General features: G+C 46.8%; 1 protein-coding gene across 1 annotated transcript in view; it reads left to right on the top strand.

Annotated features, from left to right (window-relative positions):
- Positions 1 to 23,753, top strand: part of LOC138257206 (uncharacterized) — a 46,345-nt gene that overhangs the window by 18,877 nt on the left and 3,715 nt on the right. Inside the window, exon 5 of the mRNA XM_069205892.1 lies at positions 5,752 to 5,814. Within this exon, the coding sequence (XP_069061993.1) occupies positions 5,752 to 5,814 (63 nt within the window). The remainder of the gene's footprint in view (positions 1 to 5,751; positions 5,815 to 23,753) is intronic.

Consider the following 23,753-nt stretch of genomic DNA (forward strand, 5'->3'; position numbering starts at 1 on the left):
GGGGGTTGGCGGGCACATGCCTGAGGGTAAGGGGAAAATGGTATGTACATTCCTGTTGCCACCTGAGGAGTGCTTAACTTAAAATAAGTGTCAGGACCCTCGTCAGGAGGCCACTTGCACCACCCATTGCCCTGCCAATGACAGTACGAACACAACTACTAACCATCACACTGCTACAACTGTGACAATTAGACTATTCAAGGCCCACAAAGCTAGTAGAATAACTTGGGTGGCAGGTATTAATCATGTTAGCAGGTATATTGAATGTATACAGTAGTTGTGCTCATTTCTAAATCAGACAAACAGTGCCACCATGTGGTGGACTATCATCAGCGCAGGTGCTGACAATTATGTGCAGTGCCGGGGACCAGAAACCACCGGCTCAAATTAAGCACTGAACTTGAGTACAGGCCAAGAGATGTGCCGGCGTGCCAGGATGAGCCTACTGCAAGGTGACTGTCATTACCAGCACTGTGTTCCAGGCCTGGGTTTTCCTTCTACAAATCTTTGTTTCAGGGCTGCCCTTCCAGGTGGTTCAGGTGAAATGAACCTAAAATTAAACTCTTAGAATGGATTCAGTTATTAAAAGAAAGCTGAGGATGAAAAATCACAAGCACCATCTTGATGCACTCATCTCATAGATACGCATCTTGAAGGTTGGGTCTTGTCCCCCCTCTGTCTTGACACACTCATCTCATAGATACACTTCTTGATGATTGAGTTCCGACCGCTACACATTCCAGACCCACTCAAAAATACACATCTTGAAGGTTGAGTGTTGTCCTGGACACCGTCTTGACGCACTCTCCCCATAGACACTTTTCTTGCTCCTGGTCCCCGTAATCAGAGGTCAGGTCCTCTTCAGACCATCGGAGAAGAGCTTCGTCTCCTTACAGGGATGGTGACAGTATGATAGGCTTGGCTAGGCTATATCTTAAGTATAAACCCCTGCCCCCGGCTGTCAACCAGCTGTGCTGGAGAAACAGACTGAAGTACAGATGAAGGACGGTACTAGATCAGGGGGTGGGACAATATCTAATGTGCTCGAGGACTGGCTGAAAGTCAGGTCCAAACAAATAGCAAAGCTTTTTTTTAGATTTATAAAAATATAGCCAAACCCACCTAAATATACCTTTGTTGGGGTTCTCCTCCCCAGGTGTTTGCAGGCCAGCAAGGGACAGGGCCCAAATGGGAAGCTGTCATTCCAGGGGAATACTAGCAATATATTCCATTCATCAATACCCATTACCTCCTGCCAGGTTCAACCTGCCTTATCCTCCTACACCATAGCACAGACGCTACCCTAAGCATGGCCAAGACTCAGCTTCTCCTCGTTGACAATAGTGGTTCCTGATCGCTTTGAGTATTTCTTTGAGTACTCATGACAGTCCAGTGAGACGCATCTTCGTCCAAGGGAAATCAGAAGTTACCGGGCCCCAATTCTATTTGCAGGGCCTTTTTCTTCTGGTGTCCTGTAGTCTGCATACTGGAGTCTTAAGGTCTCTGTACTGGAGACCAGGGACCACCGTACTGGTATCCTGGGGCCTCTGCGCTGCAGTCCTGGGGCCTCTGTACTGCAGTTCTGAGGCCTCCATATGGGAGTCCTAGAGATTCCATACTGGTGTCCTGGGGCCTTGGTACTGGTGTCATGGGACTTCTGTACTGCAGTCCTGAGGCATCTGTACTGCAGCACTGAGGCCTCAGTACTAGTGTCCTGGGGCCTTGGTACTGGTGTCATGGGACTTCTGTACTGCAGTCCTGAGGCATCTGTATAGCAGTGCTGAGGCCTCAGTGCTGGTGTCCTGGGGCCTTGGTACTGGTGTCATGGGACCTCTGTACTGCAGTCCTGAGGCATCTGTACTGCAGCACTGAGGCCTCAGCACTAGTGTCCTGGGGCCTTGGTACTGGTGTCATGGGGCTCCTGTACTGCAGTCCTGAGGCCTCCATACTGGTGTCCTGGGGCCTTGGTACTGGTGTCATGGGGCTTCTGTACTGCAGTCCTGAGGCCTCAGTACTGGTGTGCTGCGGCCTCTGTACTGGTGTCCTGGGGCCTTGGTACTGGTGTCCTGGGGCTTCTGTACTGCAGTGCTGATGACTCAGTACTGGTGTCCTGGGGCCTCCTCACTGCAGTCCTGAGGCCTCTGTAATGCTGATCCCCAACTGGGACTAAACACCCCATTTAGCACATGAAAAAGGGGAGCTTAGACAGAGGAGCACAAGGCTGGCTCAGGGAAGTGCTGTGGACTAGAAACTCATAACTCAGCAACACACAACAGCATTCAATAAATCAATGTCTACAGCCAGTGCTTTTACCTGGAAAAGGAAATGTACTTCAATGGACACATAAGTTAATTGTCACACAAACTACCAAATACATAAAACATTTCACTAGGAATACTGTTTAAAACCCCTCCTAAGGAGGTAGGTTGCACGTCACCTACTGAAACGATTCATCAGAGGGGGTAACTAACTTCCCAAAAACTTGAGTTTTTGTGAACTGTGACTTTTCATCTGACAGGAAACCAGCCTGCCGGCTCTAACATTTTTTAACACATACTTTTATTAGAGTTTTGCAGATTTAAGAACGTACGTGTAGTGAAGCATAGTATCTATAATATAATAGACCTACAAACATACATAGACTATATGCTCACTCCTCAGACCACTGTCTATGACCCCTTCATCTAGGCGGTAGCCAGCGATAATGTCACCAACACATTTTCTAACAAATGATAACTTTCAACGATAAGTTTAACACAAGCTTCAAAAACTGCCCAGGACACTTGTTGTGGCACAGAGGGATGTTTTCACAATTATGCAGCAATATCTTGTTCAGGATAACACAGTCCAGACAGTGACAATGACAAACACCAAACAACAAAAACACAAGGTTCAGGCCATGCAATGGTCTTCAGGAGCATGGTGAGTGATGACGTATGTGAAGTCAGTTTTAGCATCAAGAAACTCTGATCTAGTGTCCATGCACTGATCAGCGGTAGATCACCCACGATGACAACAGCTCTGGCCCTTACAGAAGGGATCCCTCTGCCACCAGCCATCTTTACATCCATTTGAAACTTTCAGGACCCTCTGAGGTGGGCATTACTGTGGCCCTCCAGACTAGTACCAAGGACAAATATAGCCATCTTCTGCAGGCTGTGACTGCCTGTACAGCACTCAGAAGAAACAAACATTGGCAAAGCCAATAGGTTTCGCCTATGGAAATATATTGGCTTTCTCAATGTATTTTTTAAGCCATGTTGCACACTGTGAGGAGAGCAGGTATATATATATTTTTTGAATTTTTATTAGAAAAATATAACATCACGCAGCCTTCCCTTTCACACTTCTTGTACTCATGCAAGATTGTCACAGAGTTCACTTTACATAAACTGCTCACATTGCAGACAGGAAACGAAATGTGAACCCCATTCCCCGTGCACAGTCAGTAAGCGGGAATTTTTCGGAAGGCACTTGTCAGAAGACTTGGCCTGACATTTCACCTCTTGTTTTGAACGTTCAGCAAATAGAAGAGAGCGACAAAATCCATGAGCACAGGGGCAAATCAAAAGCAAACAAAAGGGCTGCATGGGAGCTCCAGGGGAAGATCATACGTTTTTTATGTTCAAAGGGGAAGAGGATATGGCGTAATGGCCAGGGTTGCCGAACTTGGAGCTTAGGAACCAGGTTTGAGTCTTGGCGTCGGCTCAACATCCTGTGATTCTGGGCATGTCACTTAGGCCCATATTTATACTTTTTTAGTGCCGCATTTGCGTCGATTTTTGAAGCAATATCGGCGCAAACTTACAAAATACTGCGCAAATGCAGCGCTAAAAAAGTATAAATATCGGCCTTAATCTCTCTGTGCCTACAAAAATGAATGTGTCCTTGTGTAATGTAACTGGTGCTCATATAAAGCGCTCCAATACCCGGGTTGAGATCGCGCTATAGAAAACCGCAAAAAAACAAATAGGGCCTGTGTTAAGTACTGAAGTTGCTTGCACCATGTGACTGATTCAAAACGTGCATACAAAACCTAAAAAGTAGTTCCCTAAAAGTGAGTAGTGGAAGGATACAAGTCAGGCAATCGAAAGGATTGTAAGGAGGATGTACTCCTGGGGAGGGACTGATGCAAGAGGAAAGTAAGCCATCAAATAAAAAGCAAGCAAACGAGAGAGATAATAAAGAGAACCAATGGTCTGGATTTCTACTTCTAAAGCACCGCTCTCTTCTGTTGCCACTTGTGCACCACGGTTCATAGGTGCTCACACAGTTCTACCTTCTGACTCACTTTCCTTACGCACCACAAGTCCTAACCATCATCACTTGGAAGGTTGGACAGTCAGGACAACAGGGTCGGACAGGGACACTAAATAGTCCCAAGCACCAAAATAAAAATGGCCACCATTTGCAAATCTCATAGCTAAAAGAAGGTAGCCCACATTTGCAAATCTGGGCAGTTTTCAACTTCTAAAGACACGCTGTAGAGACGTTTTGCAAGGTGTGGGAGTCTGCATGCATTTGTTCTTGTTGCAGGCACTGTTTGTGGTAATATCAGAAAATCAGCAGTAACAAGGCAACCACCATGCAATAAAACAGGGCGAGATTGCCCTACAGGCCAGTCCCACCCCGTTGGACAGTTGTGTCTTTGGTCCCCTGCAACTTCCCAGACAAGGGGAAGCAGCAGGGAATGCTGGACAGAACCTCCAGGGGAGGGACCACTGATCACAGAGACGTGGGGGGGCGGCTTTCTCAAAGGAGAATTCTTAAGGCACCGCATGGTTATGCCAAAAAAGAGATCCAAAACAAAAGTCCACAAGTGAACAAAAACTGGGCTTTCACAAGTAGAAATCCATTTTGATGCAGTTCCAAACACTGTTTATGCTCTGCCCATTGTTGAGTCTAGTTTTGAGTGTAGTAAACATAGGACAGTGCACACTCTCCCTACGCGTCCGAGTGCAACTTGTCAGTTTTGTGCTTTTCAAGTCTGGTGCACTGGGAGAGCGGTCCAAGCACTGCACTGCTGTACCTGCAGCACTCTAGAACAGTCTTTAACTCTAGCAGCACTGCTGCACCTGCAGCACCCTAGAACAGTCTTTAACTCCAGCAGCACTGCTGCACCTGCAGCACCCTAGAACAGTCTTTAACTCCAGCAGCACTGCTGCACCTGCAGCACCTTAGAACAGTCTTTAACTCCAGCAGCACTGCTGCACCTGCAGCACCTTAGAACAGTCTTTAACTCCAGCAGCACTGCTGCACCTGCAGCACCCTAGAACAGTCTTTAACTCCAGCAGCACTGCTGCACCTGCAGCACCCTAGAACAGTCTTTAACTCCAGCAGCACCGCTGCACCTGCAGCACCCTAGAACAGTCTTTAACTCCAGCAGCACCGCTGCACCTGCAGCACCTTAGAACAGTCTTTAACTCCAGCAGCACCGCTGTACCTGCAGCACCTTAGAACAGTCTTTAACTCTAGCAGCACCGCTGCACCTGCAGCACCTTAGAACAGTCTTTAACTCCAGCAGCACCGCTGCACCTGCAGCACCCTAGAACAGTCTTTAACTCCAGCAGCACTGCTGCACCTGCAGCACCCTAGAACAGTCTTTAACTCCAGCAGCACCGCTGTACCTGCAGCACCCCAGAACAGTCTTTAACTCCAGCTTGCACCGCTGAACTAGGTTGTGCCTTTCACTTTTGCACCAAATGCTGTTGAGCGCTCAGCAGTAACTTTACCTTTTTTTCTCCGCTGCAGGATTAGAGACTAGAAATGTGACCAGTGAAGTCCTAGATGGAAAGGTGTCCCGAAAACACAAGGGTGAGTATTGCTGGGTTCTGGTCCTTCTTCTGAGCTCTCTGCAGGGTGCTGATCTGTCTGCAGACCTCTGTTGAAGAGCGCCCTGGTGAGGGGCTCAGTCTACCTAGAACAAACCCAATCCATGATGGCCGCAGGTAACTCTGGACTTCTGGGACTTGTAGTTCCTGTGCTTGATGTGCCTCAGAAGGTTGATGATCCACGGTCTGTTGACTCCCAACAATCCATATCCAATCCAATATCTCTGAATCCAACAGTTCTACACATTGTTTCTTTTATCTTGTAATATGCAACAAACCTGAAACTGGCCACTGGAATTATACAGCAGGGGAGTGCCAAATTATGTGGCAATGTTGACTAAATTATGTGGCAAGAAAAAGTTAATTATGCAGCATGCTGCAGCACATTTTCTGATTGTATTACTTCTGCATTTTGTAATTTTTACACATGGTAATACTATCTGGGCAAAGATGTCACCTCATTAGTACCAGTTTAACAACCAAATACAGAAATAATGCAACTGACAGATGACCTATTAACCTTTACGAAGGCCTTTCTATGGCAGGCGACCACGTCTTTACTTTTTTTAGTAACTTTTGATCCATTTGAGCTAGAAAGAAGTTTTTGGGGTGAAGTCTGCTGATTATACAGCAGATGATGGATTATGTGGCAATTGCAGCAACTCCATAACTGTGGGAAACACGCAGCGGACGCTGAGTCGAATAGTTCCAGGAGCCCTGCCTGTTGTTCAAGTGTAGTTTTGAGTGTCGTAAACATAGAACAGCGCTCACTCTCCATGTGCCCATGAGTGTAAACTGTCAGCTTTGTGCCTTTCAAGTCTGGGGCACTGGGTTCATGTAATGAGAGCGGTGCAAAGCACAGCACTCTTTTACCTGTAGCGCTTTGAATCAGTCCTTAACTGTTACTTGCACCACTTCACTAGGCTGTGCCTTTCACCTTTGCACCAAATGCTGTTGAGCGCTTCAGCAGTAACTTTACCTTTTTTTCTCTGCTGCAGGATTAGAGAATAGAAATGTGACCAGTAAAGTCCTAGGGGATCATAATACAGCGAATGGGATATCCATCAGGTTTGTGACAAAGTAACCCCCTCCGCCAAACTCTAAATCGGGCCCTTAGAGGGCATGGTTAACATGGCGGTAAGACACGTTTTTCTGTCTCGCCATCCTCCGATGCCAGCCTACCCTGCCCTGAACCGCTGGAGTCCCTTTGGACTGCTCTGAATGAGTTAAGGAATGGCCCAGTCCGGTGCCATCCACACACGGAGGTCTGGGCTGCGAACTGGGATTGGCCAGGCGAGGCCTGAACGCACCCGTCAATCCACGGCCTGGATTGAGGCAGTAGGCCGCGGGAGGCTGTGCCAGCACCTGCAGCCGGAGGGAGGTAACAGCAGCGCAGAGCTCTAAGGTGGGGATCGGAGAGCAGAAGCCGCGCAACGCAAGGCTACCGGATGACACCCCTCGAAAAGACAGCTGCGGATGAGTCCTTGACCCCCAAGAAGAAATCCCTCAAGGAAGGAGGCGGTGGGCTTAGTGCCCTGATGCCTCGCTTGTTGAGGCTGGCTCTGTTGAACTCTGGCATCTCCCCCTCTCTGCTCACCCCTGATTGGATTGGATTGGTGACTGAGCCGCACGCAGGCTTTGGACTGATGCAGCAATGTGGGCCCCAATCGGGTCGTATGGCCTGCTGAAGACCGGGGGCAAGGGGTCATGCCAGACACTGTTAGGAGGGGGCCCAACGAGTAGGAGGCTCAGGACTCCTAATTGACGAATGGCAAGACCCTGGGTCAGCGTCCCCGGGCTGGGTGGGGAAGATTACCAGGCTATGGGCCCATAGGGCCCCCCCACCTCGTTACCACTGGGCTACCCAAACACATCACAGCCCTTTGCACCACGCTTGCTTCACCTGCCAACAATAGACTGTGGGTCCCTGAGTGGTGACACTACGCTTGCAACAGCCGCTCTGGCCTAGGTGAGGATTGCCAAAGCTGGGCCCTGACGCCGGCTATCCGAAGTAAATGGATCACTGGGACTTACCTTCTAGGCTTGGATGGTTGACACATCTTCTTTGCAGTGAAACTCCCACTCAGGCTCGGTGCTACTGATCCTGGCAACCCTGGCCCCTGAAGGACCACACGCTCCAAAGCGGGTTATGATGCATCCTAAATGACGCTAGGGCGACACAACACATGAACTGAGAAGCCCGTTTCCTGGATCATGCTTAGGGCATAAAAGACCTTTCCAGGCATGCAGGAGTGACACACCTCAGCAGTTAAGCACTCCAGGGACTCACTCACCACCTTATCGGTGCAGTCGGCCACTTCTGACTTGGGGTATCCGGCATACCCTCTGCACACTCTGGGAGTAAGGCTTCCCGCCTTTCACAGGGTGTGCTTTGAAAAGCAGAGAGATATGCTACCAGATGAGGCAAGAAGGACCGGACACTTGAAGAGATGCTCACCAGGCCCCCGGGATCACAAACTACTGAGCCCACGCAGCCCTCATGCAGGGACGTTGCAACAGCTCCTGGGGAGACAGATGAGCAGGTTACCCGGCCTTTTCTAGAAGCTCTGTTCACTTCTCTAAGATAGGACCTTCAGACCTTGAAGAAAGACCTCTCCGATGACCTCAAAGAACTCTGCCGAGAGGTGAACAGTCTGGGAGATAGGGTTTCCTCCAGGGAAGACTCTGAGAACACCCAGGATGAAGTGATCGAACAGTTGGAGCAGTTAATCATCCATCCCCGGAACCAACATCAAGCATCAACGACGGCGCACGGAGGGGTCCTGGTCCACTGGCCTTCGACCAGATCCAGCAACAATCGCTAAAAGAGGCAAGCAACGATGGAGACTCTCTCAGGGGACTCACCAGACAATGCCTCGCCACGAAAGAAACTGAAGGAAGCTGTGAACCCCTAATCGCATCACTTTGGGTGGGGGGTTGGCTGGGACGGGGGGCCTTGAGCCTTCACCACGCCCCTTACCATCTGCATCTGCGAGAAAGTAGCCTCTTTCAAGCATGGTTACCCCCATTTTGGCCTGTTTGTCAGTGTGGTTTGAAGGTGTCACTGGGATCCTGCTAGTCAGGACCCCAGTGCTTATGGTTTGTGGCCCATTTGTCAGTATGTTTCACTGTTTTCGTCAGTATGCTTGACTATGTCACTGGGATCCGGCTAACCAGGACCCCAGTGCTTATGCTCTCTCTGGTTCCAAATTTGTCCTTACATACTAGTAACCCAGAATTTCACTCCAAATTGGCATACTGGCCACACATTATAAGTCCCTAGTATATGGTACCTATGTACCCATGGCACTGGGGTACCAGGGGATCCCTATGGGCTGCAGCATTTCTTTTGCAACCCACAGGGAGTCCATACAAAGGCTTCTGTGAAATAATGCATGCACTATTTTACAGCCATTTTCACTGCACCAGTCACTTATTATTCACCTATATGTCAGGCCTTCAGACTCTGAACGCTGGGTGCAAAGTATCTGTGTGTGACAGCACCCCTGCACTAGCAGTGGTGGTCCCACGCTGTCCAGGCCAGTTTTCCCGGACTTTGTGAGTGTTGGGACACCATTTTAAGTGTGCACTGCACATAGGCCAATACCTATGTACAGCTTCACAATGGTAACCCTGAATATGGCCATGTAAGGTGTCTAACAACTGGGAATTGTACCCCAATACTGATTCTACTATTGGTTGTACAATCCCATTAATTCTGGGGGCTCCACAGTGGACCCTCAGTACTGCCATACCAGCCTTCTGAGGTTTCCACTGCAGCCCCAGCTGCTGCCACCTCACAGACAGGCCTGTGCCCTCCTGGGACTTGAGCAGCTCAACCCCAGGAAGGCAGAACAATGCATTTCCTTTAGGAGAGGGGTGTTACACCCTCTCCCTTTGGAAATAGGTGTTACAAGCACGGGGGTATCCTCCCAGAACCTCTGGAAATGCTTTGAAGGGCACAGATGGTGCCCTCATTGCATACTCCATTCTAGACCAGTTCAGGGACCCCTAGTCCCTGCTCTGGCACGAAACTGGGCAAAGGAAAGGGAAGTGACCACTCCCCTGTCCATCATCACCCCTGGGGGATTGCCCAGAGCTCCTCCACAGTGTCCCTGGGTTTTGCCATCTTGGACTCCAAGGTGGTGCAGCACTCTGGGAGCATCTGAGTGGCCAGTGCCAGCAGGTGACGTCAGAGACCCCTTCTGATAGGTGCTTATCTGGTTAAGTGACCAATCCCCCTCTCAGGGCTATTTAGGGTCTCTCCACTGGGTGTTTCTTCAGATTCAGATTGCAAGACTCCAACAGGAATCCTTTACTTCATCTTCTACCGACCTATCAACCGTTGACTGCTCCAGGAACTCTACAAAACTGCAACAAAGAAGCAAAGACGGCTTCAGCAACATTGTAACTTCAGCAACTGCAACAGTTTCCAGGTTGTGCATCCTCGAAGGACTTCCTGTCTTCAGCCTGCACCAGAAGAACCGAAGAAATCTCGGACAGAGTAACTTCCCTGCTTCAGCAGGCACCTCTCTGCTGTGATGACTGGTGGCGTGGGTCCCCTCTCCTGATGAGTTGCGTGGATCGAGCGACATGGATGGTAAACTAAAGTGACTCAGATAGTCCCAATGTCCAGCTGTCCAAATTTGGAGGAGGTAAGAGCTTGCCTCCCTACGCAAGACAGTACCCTTGTGCGCCATGTGACTTGCAGTTGCCAAGGCTTGTGTGCGACCTTCCAAGAAGTTCTTCATGCACAGCACAGTTTAGGCTCCCAGCACTCCATCCTGTGACGCACAGCTTCTCTGAGTGGTTCTCCGGGGGCTGGGAATCCTTTGGGTCATGCTGCATGGGCCTCCATTTGCACCTTCTTTGTCCCTGTGCTGTGGGACTCCTGTGCACCCTGCCTGGTCTTCTGAGCGCTCTCTGAGTTGCTGAGAGCACCCTCTGTCTCCCCATCTTGGGTAGAGGCCACCAGGTCCCTCCTTTTCCTGGACAGCGCCATTTTCCACCAAAAGCGTGTTTTGCCTGAGCCAAAGCTTGTTGGCAGAATCCAGTGACGTAAACTAGACTGTGTTCATCCATCTGGAGTGGGACATCTTCTGCACCAACCAGGAACCCGCATCTGTCTTTGGTGCAATATTGACTTTGTCTTCTCACCGGTGGTTCTCCTTTTGCACCTTCATCTGGGTTAGCAGGGCCTCCTGTTCTCCCTGGACTCTTCAGTGCTTCTTGGACTTGTTCCCATTCTTCCACGGGTCTTCAGGTCCAGGAATGCATCGTTGGTGTCTTGCAGACTCTTCTGGTTCTTGCACTATCTTCTACTACGACTCCTAGTGTGTTTTAGGAAACTTGTTGTCTTTTACTCCTGCTTTCCTGGACTCTGAGATGGGGTATTTTACTTATCTTTGGTGTTTTTTATACTCCCAGTGCCCCTCTACACACTACACTTGCCTAGGTGGGAAGACAACTTTCGCATTACACAATTTTAATACATGGTTTGTGTTCCCCCAGGTCCATTGCAACCTATTGTGATTTTCACTGTTTGCACTATCTTCTGACTATTTACTTACCTGTTTTTGGTTACTAGTGTATATATTGTGTAATTTACTTTATTTTTGGTAACACTGAGTATTTTCTTTCATGTGTGTGAGTACTGTGTGGCTACAGTGGTATTGCAAGAGCTTTGCATGTCTCCTAGATAAGTCTTGGCTGCTCAGATACAGCTACCCCCAGACAGCCTGGCTTCTAGATACTGACTACATTTCACTAATAAGGGATAACTGGACCTGGTATAAGGTGTAAGTACCTTTGGTACCCACTACAAACCAAGGCCAGCCTCCTAGAATATCCAGTTCAATGCCTTGCTTAGCTGCGGGCAAGATTTGACAATGACATGTTTAATGTTTATTTTGTTATTTGCACTGTTGTTGTTGCAGGGTTTTTGTTTATGTGGTGGGAACATATACCAGGTGGTCACACGTCCCTATTGGTACACCTCCCTGGGTACTGTCCTCACTGACTCCCAAAGGGATTTACAGATACAACTCTTCACCTATAATGCAACCACTAGCGGTCCTTGACTCTAAATGTGAAGGATCTCAATAATCCTGACAAACGTCGGGCTATACTCTCATATCTGAAACACTCTGGGGCACACATCAGCCCACTCCAGGAGACACACTTATTGGCAGACGATTGACATAGAATGCTGTCGCGTGGGCTCTCATTATCCTAAATGAGACTACTGGATTTCTAGGCAGCAGGATCGATAACGGTGTGGGGGACTGAGTCTGACCCACGTGTAAGGAACTCTGTCACCCTAAATCCGGTTGTTGCTCCGGCTAACTAGCAGTGCCTCATTTCTCCCACGGGGAAGAAATGATTGGGCAGCCGAGCGCATGACATCTTTGGAACTTCTCAGGGAAGTCGTGGTCACTCAGATCCAAACCAACTCTCTCATTCACTATATGGTCTCATATACAAATGACAAAGACAGTATAAGTTTTATATAATGTTTTAATAAAACGACTGTATTTTAGATATTAAGGCGTGAGCCGCAATAACCAGAACAATACAACATAGTAGGATTTATATAGTAACCAGGAGAGTAAAACATAGAAATAAAGCTATCATAATTCCTAACCGTTTCTACTCTCCCTCTGCTTGTTCTATTTAGAGCACAGCATGTTAAGCTTTCAGCTTGCCTTTCTGTATCACTAGGGAGACGGACACACTCATACCTGAGCAAAGGCCTGTGATCTGGTTCAGCATCTGCAACGAGGCAGTCAGCGTCTAGTTGTGGTTCCCTGGTCGGAATCTCCCTCTTGCATGTATTGGGACAAGGAAGTGATTTTATAACTAACATGTCATCGTGATCACAAAATGTTCCTACGCAGGAATGGCAAGTCTAGACTCCTACCACGTCTATCGGCAATGTACCAGACTGTATCCTTGACTAAAGCACAGAGTGAATATGTTATGAAGAACTCCAGTGCTGAAGTAGGCAAAACAGTGTGATATGAATAAAAAACAACACCGTAGAACTGGCTATTCTGTAAAATAACAGTACGAAGCCTAATAGAAAGCATTTAGAGCAAAGTGCACAGAGGCTCTAAGCTGTTAGCAAATGAATAAAATATATTTAGGGCAAAGTGCACAGAGGCCTAAGGCCTGAAGCTAATGCGCAAAATATACGTAAAACTGACCACACTACACCCTCCCCTTGTCGGTAGCAAGTGGTTCCAACAACATAAAAAAAAAACATGACCTAAATTTAAACCCAACATTTCGACAAGATGAGAAGACAACAAAGTCATAAATTTAGGAAACATGTGACGATAGAGCGAATTGCAATATAGTGTCAATTTAGTCGGGAGAGAGAGAAAAAAAAATCCAATTGTCAAACAGAAGCAATAGAACGTAGAAGCTCCTCCACTTCGAGATATGTCAATATCGGAAGATCCACGCCACAAAGTACCATGGAGCAGGTGTGTTCCAAAGCCCCAAAACCATTCAGGGCGGCACCCCGTGTAGTGCCACGGAAAGAGACAAAACCATCTTCCTCCAGGAAGGGAATCTCATAATCCGCTTCACGAAGCAAACGCAACCGCAGTGCACAAGTCTGGGAATGAGCCCTAATCGGGAACATCAACAGATCAAGATCAACCACTGGAGAGCGCTGCAGTGAGAGACAGAAAGCCAGTGCATGTTCAAACGAGCACCAAAGGCATCGAAACACGGGTTGCACACAATCCAAAACCGGTCGGAACGACAAAGACCAGTCACACTCCAAATGAGCCAGGAGTGTTGCTCCAAAACACTGCATCATGCGTTCACGACACAGCTGCGCTGACAGGAGCAGCAATACAGGATCTCGTTGCGGCGGGGCAGCCATTGCGAAAAAATAGCAACAATAGCAAAACTCCAGCCAATAAAGCCAAAGTAATTGGGAAACCCCCAAAAATGCTTCCGAAAATAGAGTGTATAGCCGAAGGTATCAAACCGAATATGGAAGAGAAGGTGTGAACGAAACCAACACCAACGGCTTTGAAAAAATGAGCAATACCAGCAGTGCTGGATGCATTAAATATACGTCCCACAAGTTCACCGAAGTGACTCGGAAAGTTAGTATTCAAAAGGGACTGTATCTCCGCCGATGACCTTGCCACTTGAAGTGCGTGGGTCTCGCTAGCAGATGTAAGGGCCACATGCTTTTGAAACAATAAAGCTTTCAGCCGACTCAACTTGTGGAAATCAACCTTGGAAGTAGCAATATGAGGCCAGATGTCCGCTACCTCCCTAAATTCAGTAGGGGGAAACAACACATTCCCGCAGCACGTAACGGCCTTGTTGACGACAACGACGTAAACTATTCCGGCACGCATGCCACAGCAGCGTTCGCTGTTAAGAACAATGTAACTGCCGTTAGAAAGCACCTGGAAAGTGTTTTTAATTACCGGGACTGGAACTCCCTTCAGATAACAAGCTAAGTTAGCAATCGAAGCATTACACGCTCCGTGCAAGGACAGCTGTTTACAAACCATGGAATGGCTAACAGAAGCTTCGCATTCACTACCGCTAAGAAAAACTTCCTGCAAACCATTAACACATCTGTACTGAAAAGGAAGCTCCCACACCTCGTGTATGTAACTGTCACCCAATAGTTCATATCTACCCACCGGAATGTGCTTCAAACAAGAAGTAAATTGCAGAGTGGAGATAGGCAAATTAATAACCCCATGAATCAACCACTCAGCTGACGGAATCTCAGCCACCGTAAAAGGCAGTTTCTCCAACTTTTCAATATTTAACATAACATACGTTGCTTCCTTCTTAGCCATCAATTGTTGTTGACGAGTTAAATTAAAGGAGATAAAGATCTCTCTGGCACGAATGTGCTGCCATGGAACGCGACCCGCCTTCAAGGTCTGAAGAGTCCAACCCAGCTGCATGATAGATCGTGTCTGACTCTGCCCATGATATAAAGAAGACATGTCTGATTTTATAATGTCAATAGCAGAAGAGACAATGCTGTCAATCGTGTAAACACGGTCAGAAAGGGTATGCATGCCATTATCAACAACAGACAAAGTCTGCAGCAGATTTTCTTGATCAATCTGTCTTAACCGGGCTGCAGCCTCCTGCTGGGAAAGTTTCCAAAACTCATTATACACTTCGTATAAGAACCTTTTTCTCCGGGGCACCTTGGGACCTGACAAGAAATCTTGTAAATCAGTACCATTAGACAGTAACTTGAGGTGTGACTTAACTGCACCCAGCGTGGAGTACTTCAACCATTGTTGACAAAGTTTCCCCACACTGTATGTAGTTATTATATCTGCATGTTCTGGTGAAATGTAACGAGGGTCTGCCCTACTAGTCCTGAACCCCCCAGAAGAGGTAACAAAACGTTGATGACACTGATTAGTGTCTACAGGCCACAATAACCACCCGCCCGGATGTAACGATGAAGCGTTAAGCGTACCATTCTGGACCCAATGCGTAAATTCACTAAAAGTAGCATTCACATAGTGCTGCCAGTTATTTAATTTAGAAGGGACAGGTATTCTAGGCAAAGTCAATTCTCTAATCGACGCCAAGCCCAAACAACTAGTCTGTTGTACTGTGTCATTGAGGAAAATCATTTGCACAGGGATAATGCATGCTCGAAATAATGTATCTCTGCCTTGCATCTGCCAATTTTTCGTACCCCAAACACTTTTCAAGTCAACAGTCTTCAACCAGTATTCATATCCTTCGACCGAAAGTTTAGATACAAACGAATTAGAATACAGTAATTTAGTATCGGTCAACAAAATTTGCTTATTAGAATACGGTGTCACTTTAAAATAGTAAGACTTAGCGTTTCGCTGATCATGCCCAGAAAAATATGCAAATTTATCATTATACGTTTTCGAACTCCCTTGTGGAGGAGTCGAGCAATGTTCCCATTGTACATAATTAAAGATGGACTTAGGGCTACTCGCTTTGTGAATAAAGTGGTGTCCATAATAGGTGTAGCAAAACATATCACCATGATTATCTTTAAATTGGTAAGCATCTTCATCGTCATAGACAGTATAATATTGCAAATCTTTTAGCATAGCATCTACTGTCTTCACATCCCAATCATCAGAAACAATGCCTGGAATAACAATATCATTCATTGATAACTTAAGAACATACGGTATTTGAATCAATTCAGTGGGACCATATATATCAAACATTACTTTATCCCACACAATTCCATCCGGAATTGGTATTGCAGAAATGTTCACATTGGATAAGTCTCTTCGAACCATATGAGACGAAAAATGTGGTCTCAACACAGTCTCCACGTGCTCAATGTCTGATCGATCAGGAAGAAAATGACCATGTATTACTAGAAAAAAGGTAACCACAAATCCCAACCATAAAAAAATAGTCAGTACAGCCATAAAAAGCCACAAATAGTTCCAAGGAACAACAAAATATGTACGTTTAAGCCAACTTAGTAGCTTACGTGGACCTCGGATTGAAGACAGCGAAGACGAAGAGCTGGATACAGCTGCATCCGCGTCGTTGAAGCAGCCAGAGGCAGTTCTCGCAAAAGGTGCAACAGTGAACAAGGAAGCTGATGGAGGTTCTCTCCTAGGTACGCTATAAATCACATGTTCAGAAACATCAGTAGAACGTACAGCAACTTGAGAAAAAGAATCGATATCAATCGTCGACTGTGGAACAATCGCAAGATCATCTTCCACCCTCCCCAAGCTCGGAGAGGAAACATGGTCGGTGCTAATCACCTGCAGCGGGACTTCTTCCCCAGTAGTGAGAGGGATGCCGGAACTACTGGGTGTCCCTCTTGGTCTGCTGTGCAGAATCGGCCACATGTTGTAACTTGACATTATCAATGGAAACAAAACGATTTCCTTTGGCCCCTTGCAGCGGCGGCAAAATCACAGTTCTCGTGCCGCTCACCCCCAACACCGGGACAGGTGCTCGATAAGAAGGACCAAATTCTTTCTTTACTGCGACCTTTTCACGCACTAGATCCCCAATCCTGGGTATCCAACCAGTAGGTGTTACTGGCTCATCCTTAATTCCAGAGGAGGCAGCACTTGCAGAAGAGTTATCTTCACGGAATTGTTGTAAATCCTGCAAAACAGTGACACGATCATTTATGTCAAAGGGCGTATCTGCCGCCTCCACACCAGGACCATCCAGATCAGGAACATACATTCGTGTTCCGAACAGGCACTCATATGAAGTACGACCCCGCAGTGACCTTCTAGGCAAGTTATTAAGTGCTCTCTGTACTCCATACAGGTGGGCTAGACAACTACGACCCGTACCTATAACCCTGGCTGTTAAGGATTGCTTTAAATCACGATTTAAACGCTCCACAACAGAATTTCCCTCGGGATGAAATGGAGACGAGAATTGGAGTTGGACCCCCAACGAAGCCATGGTGTCCCTGAATGCCTTAGAGGCAAAAGCAGGGCCCTGGTCCGAATGAAAAGCCGCAACTGCAAATGTATCGACAAAGATACGCAAATCTTTAATAACAGTCCGAGCGTCAGCCGAGCGCTGTGGCCAGACCCACACAAATCTGGAGCACGAATCTACAGCAACCAATATGTATTTGTATGCACTATCTGGTGTCAGTGGACCACAATGGTCCAAGTACACACACTGTAATGGTCTATTTGATATCAGAAGAGGAGTCTGCTGCGGGCGTCTAGCCGACGATGCTTTAATTTGTTGACAGACGTCACAACAAAGGACATACTGCTTTGTCTCCTTATAGAGACCAGGCCACCAATAACGGGCCTGTAAAAGCGAAATCATGGCAGCCACACCAGCATGCGCAGATGCCACCCCTTCATGCGCTGCAGAAATTAATCGAGGTCTCTCAATCTTATTCGGTAACTCACGTACACCAACGCCTGGAATATTAACAACAGCATTTAGTGCACCACTCAAGCAGTAACTATATTTAGAAGGGAATCCTTTAGGAAATGGCGTGCCATCAGCCGTAGCTTTTATGGCAGCCGAAATCTCTATGTCTGGTTTTGAACTCGAACGAGTTACCGCGGCTACAGTGGCGATAGTCACTGCCGCCTTTGCAGCCTCATCAGCCAAAGTATTCCCAGCAACGTGTATTCCAACGCGCTGGTGTCCAAGTGTATGTACAACATGGACTTTAGGAAGCGTCTCTTTCAGACCCGCAACCTTACCCCACAACAATTTATGTTTAATGGTGTTGCCTTTAGAATCTCTGAACCCATTCATTTTCCAATAATGCAGATATTCATTGAAGGATTGCACACAGTAGTAGGAGTCACAGACCAGCAAGGTCAATATCGCCGGCTCTGCATGCTCCAACGCTAACAAAAGAGCTTTGAGCTCAGCCAGCTGCGCCGTGCAATCTCCCAAGGTTTTAGTATAAGTATGTCGGGGGCAGAAAACTCCCCCCTCCATAGTCCCGCTCACCACCGCACAAGCAGCAGAATACTGATGTTTAGTCCCAACCGCCGGTTGCGCAGAGCCATCGGTATACATGACCACTTCATATTGGTCAATAGGTAATGTGCCAGCAGGAACCGGGTACTCTATTTCATATTGAAGAAATTCTTGAGTCTGCAGCTTAGGGTCAAATATGTAATCCACATCAGTGGCCGTCAAAGACGTAGCCCATTGTATCCACCGCGGGTGTAAAGCTTTCGAATTAGGAACACTCGCTTTTGTAACAGCCTCCAAGGCCGGAATTGGGGAAACGACAATAATGCGTTGGCCCTGGGCTAGCGGTCTTTCTTTGATCACAGCCATCTGTACTGCAGTGAGAATTTTCTCAGTCTGTGCAAAACGTTGTTCTGCAGCAGAATACAAGTGGGACTTGTATGCTATCGGGACTGTCTCCCCTTCATTAAAGGTGACATACGTAAATCCAAGAGCCCCAGGAATCACCCTGATGACCAAATGAGTTTTATTGTCCCGCGTGTGTAAATGTTTAACCGCTAAGAGATCATTCTGCAGCTCTCGCAGTATGTGTGTATGCTCAATCGTCCAAAATCTACTTGAAAAATTCGGGCGAATCAGTTCATATAAGGGTTTTATACGTGTAGCATAATCAGGAATGTAAGTTCTGCCAAAATTCAGAAACCCCAACAAAGACTGGAGCTTCCGAACCGTATTAGGAGGCTGCAGTAAAGCACATTTCTCCAAAAAATGTGGCGCCAGGCTCTTGCCCTCACTCGATAACTCATATCCCAGGAAAATAACACTGAGGAAGGCAATCTTCGATTTCTTAAAATTAAACTTATAACCAATATCAGCAAAACCCACAACAATGCGCGATACGCGACTGAGATGTTGTAGAATCTCATCGTCCGTCAAATAAATGTCATCAACATATGATAACGCCTCAGGGTCCAACTCGTGCAGAAGTTCAGTCACACGAGCCGAGAACAGTCCTGGGCTATTCTTATACCCCTGAGGTAAACGACAAAACTTTTTCTGAGAGCCAAACGCACTGAAACCGGTATAGTCCCGACTTTCGGGTGCTATATTCTGGCAGAAAAATCCATTTGAGATATCCAAGGTTGTTTTGTATTTTTTACGCACTATATTATTCATAAGCGCAGCGCTATGTGAATTCTGTATAGCATATGTGCGTGTATGACTATTCAAATGTCTGTAATCCACCACTATCCTATAGGAATGGTCCGGTTTAGCAACCGGAAATAAGGGATTATTCATCGGCGAGACACAAGGCTCAATCACACCTTGGTACTCCAATTGAGTAAGAATTTTCCGAACCGATGCCCTTGCTTCAAATTTAATAGGATATTGCGGCTGTGGCTGAGGTTCTCCTTTAATGGGAATTACATGATAAGGTGATTGTTTATCCCACCCCACATTATTTCTATATAGGGCGGGGGCTTGTGCTAGAGCCCATGATTTACCATATGACTCCGCTAGTTCTCTCGGAACAAGTGGTGAAAAGGAAGGCGCAATAACCTCCTCCCCAACTGGACAGTCGCGAACAAAGTCAGGTGGCCAATCTTGTTCGGCCAACAGGACATCATATGATTTCACCATATGGTCCCAAAAGATGGCGTGTACAACGCGGTCAATGTCCCCTTCTAATCGTAGAGTCACAAGATATACTTGATCAGGATCAGAGACTCGCATATCCGCAGTCTCGACTTGTATGAAGTCATCAGTTGCTTTCGCCTCCAGATGCTCTAGAAGACTCCGGCGAACTATTGTGACCTCTGCCGCGCTGTCTAACAGCGCTAACGCCCATGTCTTGTTCGTCAAGAGAACTCTCTTCTTGAGCGGCATGTCTAACTGAGACTGCTGCCACTTTCTTCTTTTTAAACTGCTGTTTTTGTTGCAGCGGTTTCTCTTCTTGTTTAATAGAAACCTCCGCTGAGCGTTGTGAATCCTGTCTCGGTTTCACGTACTCCGTCCTCCGCTCTGACCGCCCACCTCTCTCACTTCTTTTCTCCGAGGAGTCCTGAAAGGAACGAGATTGGCGCGTATCAGTATATTGATATCTATCAGGCGTCTTCAAAGTATCCCTATTCCTGAGATTATACTTATTTTGTGGGGTCTCCGGTTGCGGAGACTGCCCACCATCTTTCTTAGGTGTTTGCTGTTTCTTATCCCTGCGCTTTTTCGCACCCTCAGGTTGCTGTTGCTTAGAATTATCCTTATTATTTTTACCCTGCAATTGTGGTTTCTGCGGTCGAGCCCCTAGGCTATCACGACCAATACTAGAATATGTTTCAGCTATTATTCTCGGAAGTTCCCGCTCCTGATTAATCTGCAGAACGTCCCGAAGACGCATTCGCACTGCTAGTGCTACAGCCTCCCCCTTGAGATTACTCAAAATAATAGAAGAAACTGCGTCAAAATTACCCATCAATTGCATGCCTAAATCCAAGGCAGGGGCAGCCCCATATTCATCCTGAATTTGTTTAAGCACCTCCGGCAAATTAGCCAAAGTCGGTGTACCGTGTGCTGTAGTATAGAGAGCGGCAAACACCGTGCCCCAAGTATTACAAAGATCCACCGTAGGAACCATCCCATACGGCAAACACATTGTCAAAATTCTATGCTTATCCTGAGGTCCCGTATGGGGAAATACTGCTTCCAGCGTATTAATTTTTTGCGCCAGCCAAAATGGAGTCTCCTCACGTTTAGCCGGTACCTTGCCCATTACAGAGTGTACAGTGGCTGGATTTATTCCCGGCACCACCGCATGTGGATGAGCTGGAGCAGCACGCGCTGCATTAGTATTTAATGTCTGCATCACAAACTGAACTAATCGTCTGTACGTTGCAGTTAATTCCACATATAAACAACGCACCTCAGCCACTGCCACATTTGCCACTCCAGGATATGGTGTATATGTAGCCAATAAAGGCCAGGTCGGACCATCATTACTCAACGGACCTAACCGTACTGGTGTTACTGAATGTGGGAGGGCGCCATCAAGCCAATTATGGTGTTCTTGATAAGATAAAGGTATTTCTAAGTATGCATAAGCCCTGTATTGTCCAGGGACATTCGCAACAGTATATTCGTGAAAAGTATTTGTACCCCCATCAGCTGCTGGAAATACGACCCAAGAATAAAAAAGTTCTGATCTATAGGCTGCATGGGCGTCCACCACAAAAGTGACCGGACCCCCCTGGACCGTCAGTCCATGTGCTATCAGATGACCCGTGAGCGGAAATCGCATATTAAGCGGTATATCTACTACAACTGGATTCGCCATTAGTATAACAATAATAGCTCTAGGACAGAGAAGGCACACCAATATCGGGGTATTTCCTTTCAAAGTTCAAGCTTGAACAACCAACCACTAAGTAATAGGATGTACCCAACCTGTGGTGGCGGAAACCCTCAGCCCCACGGACGTCTCCGCATACGGAACCGAGGAGTCAAAATATATACGAGACCGAGAGAGTCAGTCGGACCCAAACATTAGAGCCAGACCAAACGTTGGCGGCGCCATGTCGCGTGGGCTCTCATTATCCTAAATGAGACTACTGGATTTCTAGGCAGCAGGATCGATAACGGTGTGGGGGACTGAGTCTGACCCACGTGTAAGAAACTCTGTCACCCTAAATCCGGTTGTTGCTCCGGCTAACTAGCAGTGCCTCATTTCTCCCACGGGGAAGAAATGATTGGGCAGCCGAGCGCATGACATCTTTGGAACTTCTCAGGGAAGTCGTAGTCACTCAGATCCAAACCAACTCTCTCATTCACTATATGGTCTCATATACAAATGACAAAGACAGTATAAGTTTTATATAATGTTTTAATAAAACGACTGTATTTTAGATATTAAGGCGTGAGCCACAATAACCAGAACAATACAACATAGTAGGATTGATATAGTAACCAGGAGAGTAAAACATAGAAATAAAGCTATCATAATTCCTAACCGTTTCTACTCTCCCTCTGCTTGTTCTATTTAGAGCACAGCATGTTAAGCTTTCAGCTTGCCTTTCTGTATCACTAGGGAGACGGACACACTCATACCTGAGCAAAGGCCTGTGATCTGGTTCAGCATCTGCAACGAGGCAGTCAGCGTCTAGTTGTGGTTCCCTGGTCGGAATCTCCCTCTTGCATGTATTGGGACAAGGAAGTGATTTTATAACTAACATGTCATCGTGATCACAAAATGTTCCTACGCAGGAATGGCAAGTCTACTCCTACCACGTCTATCGGCAATGTACCAGACTGTATCCTTGACTAAAGCACAGAGTGAATATGTTATGAAGAACTCCAGTGCTGAAGTAGGCAAAACAGTGTGATATGAATAAAAAACAACACTGTAGAACTGGCTATTCTGTAAAATAACAGTACGAAGCCTAATAGAAAGCATTTAGAGCAAAGTGCACAGAGGCTCTAAGCTGTTAGCAAATGAATAAAATATATTTAGGGCAAAGTGCACAGAGGCCTAAGGCCTGAAGGCCTGAAGCTAATGCGCAAAATATACGTAAAACTGACCACACTACAATGCGTTCCCGAGACTTTTTGCACCAATTCTTCTCTTCCAGTTCCTCTAAGAGAGCAGGGGTGGCCCTTTTGATATCTGGCTCATTCAGGGGTAAGATTGGCCCTAAACCAGATCAGAGGCAGGCTACTCGGTCACTCGGTCTCCATTGGTGACCACACCTTTACACTGAGTATCATATATACCCCCAATGAATGACAGGAACTTTATCTCTTGCGGGCAGTGGGGGAGATTGCAGCAACCCAGAATCATTCAGTAATTTTGGGGGGAGGGGACCTAAACATAGTCTGATAATGGGATGGACAGATCTGCACAATGGAAGGGATCCTCTGGGGCTCTACCACAAGAGGGGAAATCTTGGCTCGAGGAAATGGGATTGAGAGACTTTTAACACGGGAAACATCCTGAACAACTAGGTCTAAACCACTACTTGCCTGAACCACTACTGCTAAACAACTAAAAAGTCTCTACAACTAAGTACTGAACAACTACTGTCTGAACAACTACTGTGTCTGAATAACAATTGCCTGAACAACTAATTTTAAGGTAAGGTTTTCCTTTTGGTTTTTATGGTTTATTAGTTGTTTAGAATATATATATATATTAGTTGTTCAGGCAATTGTTATTCAGACACAGTAGTTGTTCAGACAGTAGTTGTTCAGTACTTAGTTGTAGAGACTTTTTAGTTGTTTAGCAGTAGTGGTTTAGGCTATAGTTGTTTAGGACCTAGTTGTTCTGTCACATATTCTTTTAACACACCTTACGCCTTCAGGCTAGGGACTACACATTTTTCTCCCATGCCCATAAAACATATGCCTGAGTTGACCACATCTTGGGCACCTCAGACATACAATCGAGGGTCACATCCTACACGATTGAGCCTCGCTGCCTGTCAGATCACGCTG

Source organism: Pleurodeles waltl, chromosome 1_2 (genome assembly GCF_031143425.1).
Source record: "Pleurodeles waltl isolate 20211129_DDA chromosome 1_2, aPleWal1.hap1.20221129, whole genome shotgun sequence".
Lineage (NCBI taxonomy): Eukaryota > Metazoa > Chordata > Amphibia > Caudata > Salamandridae > Pleurodeles > Pleurodeles waltl.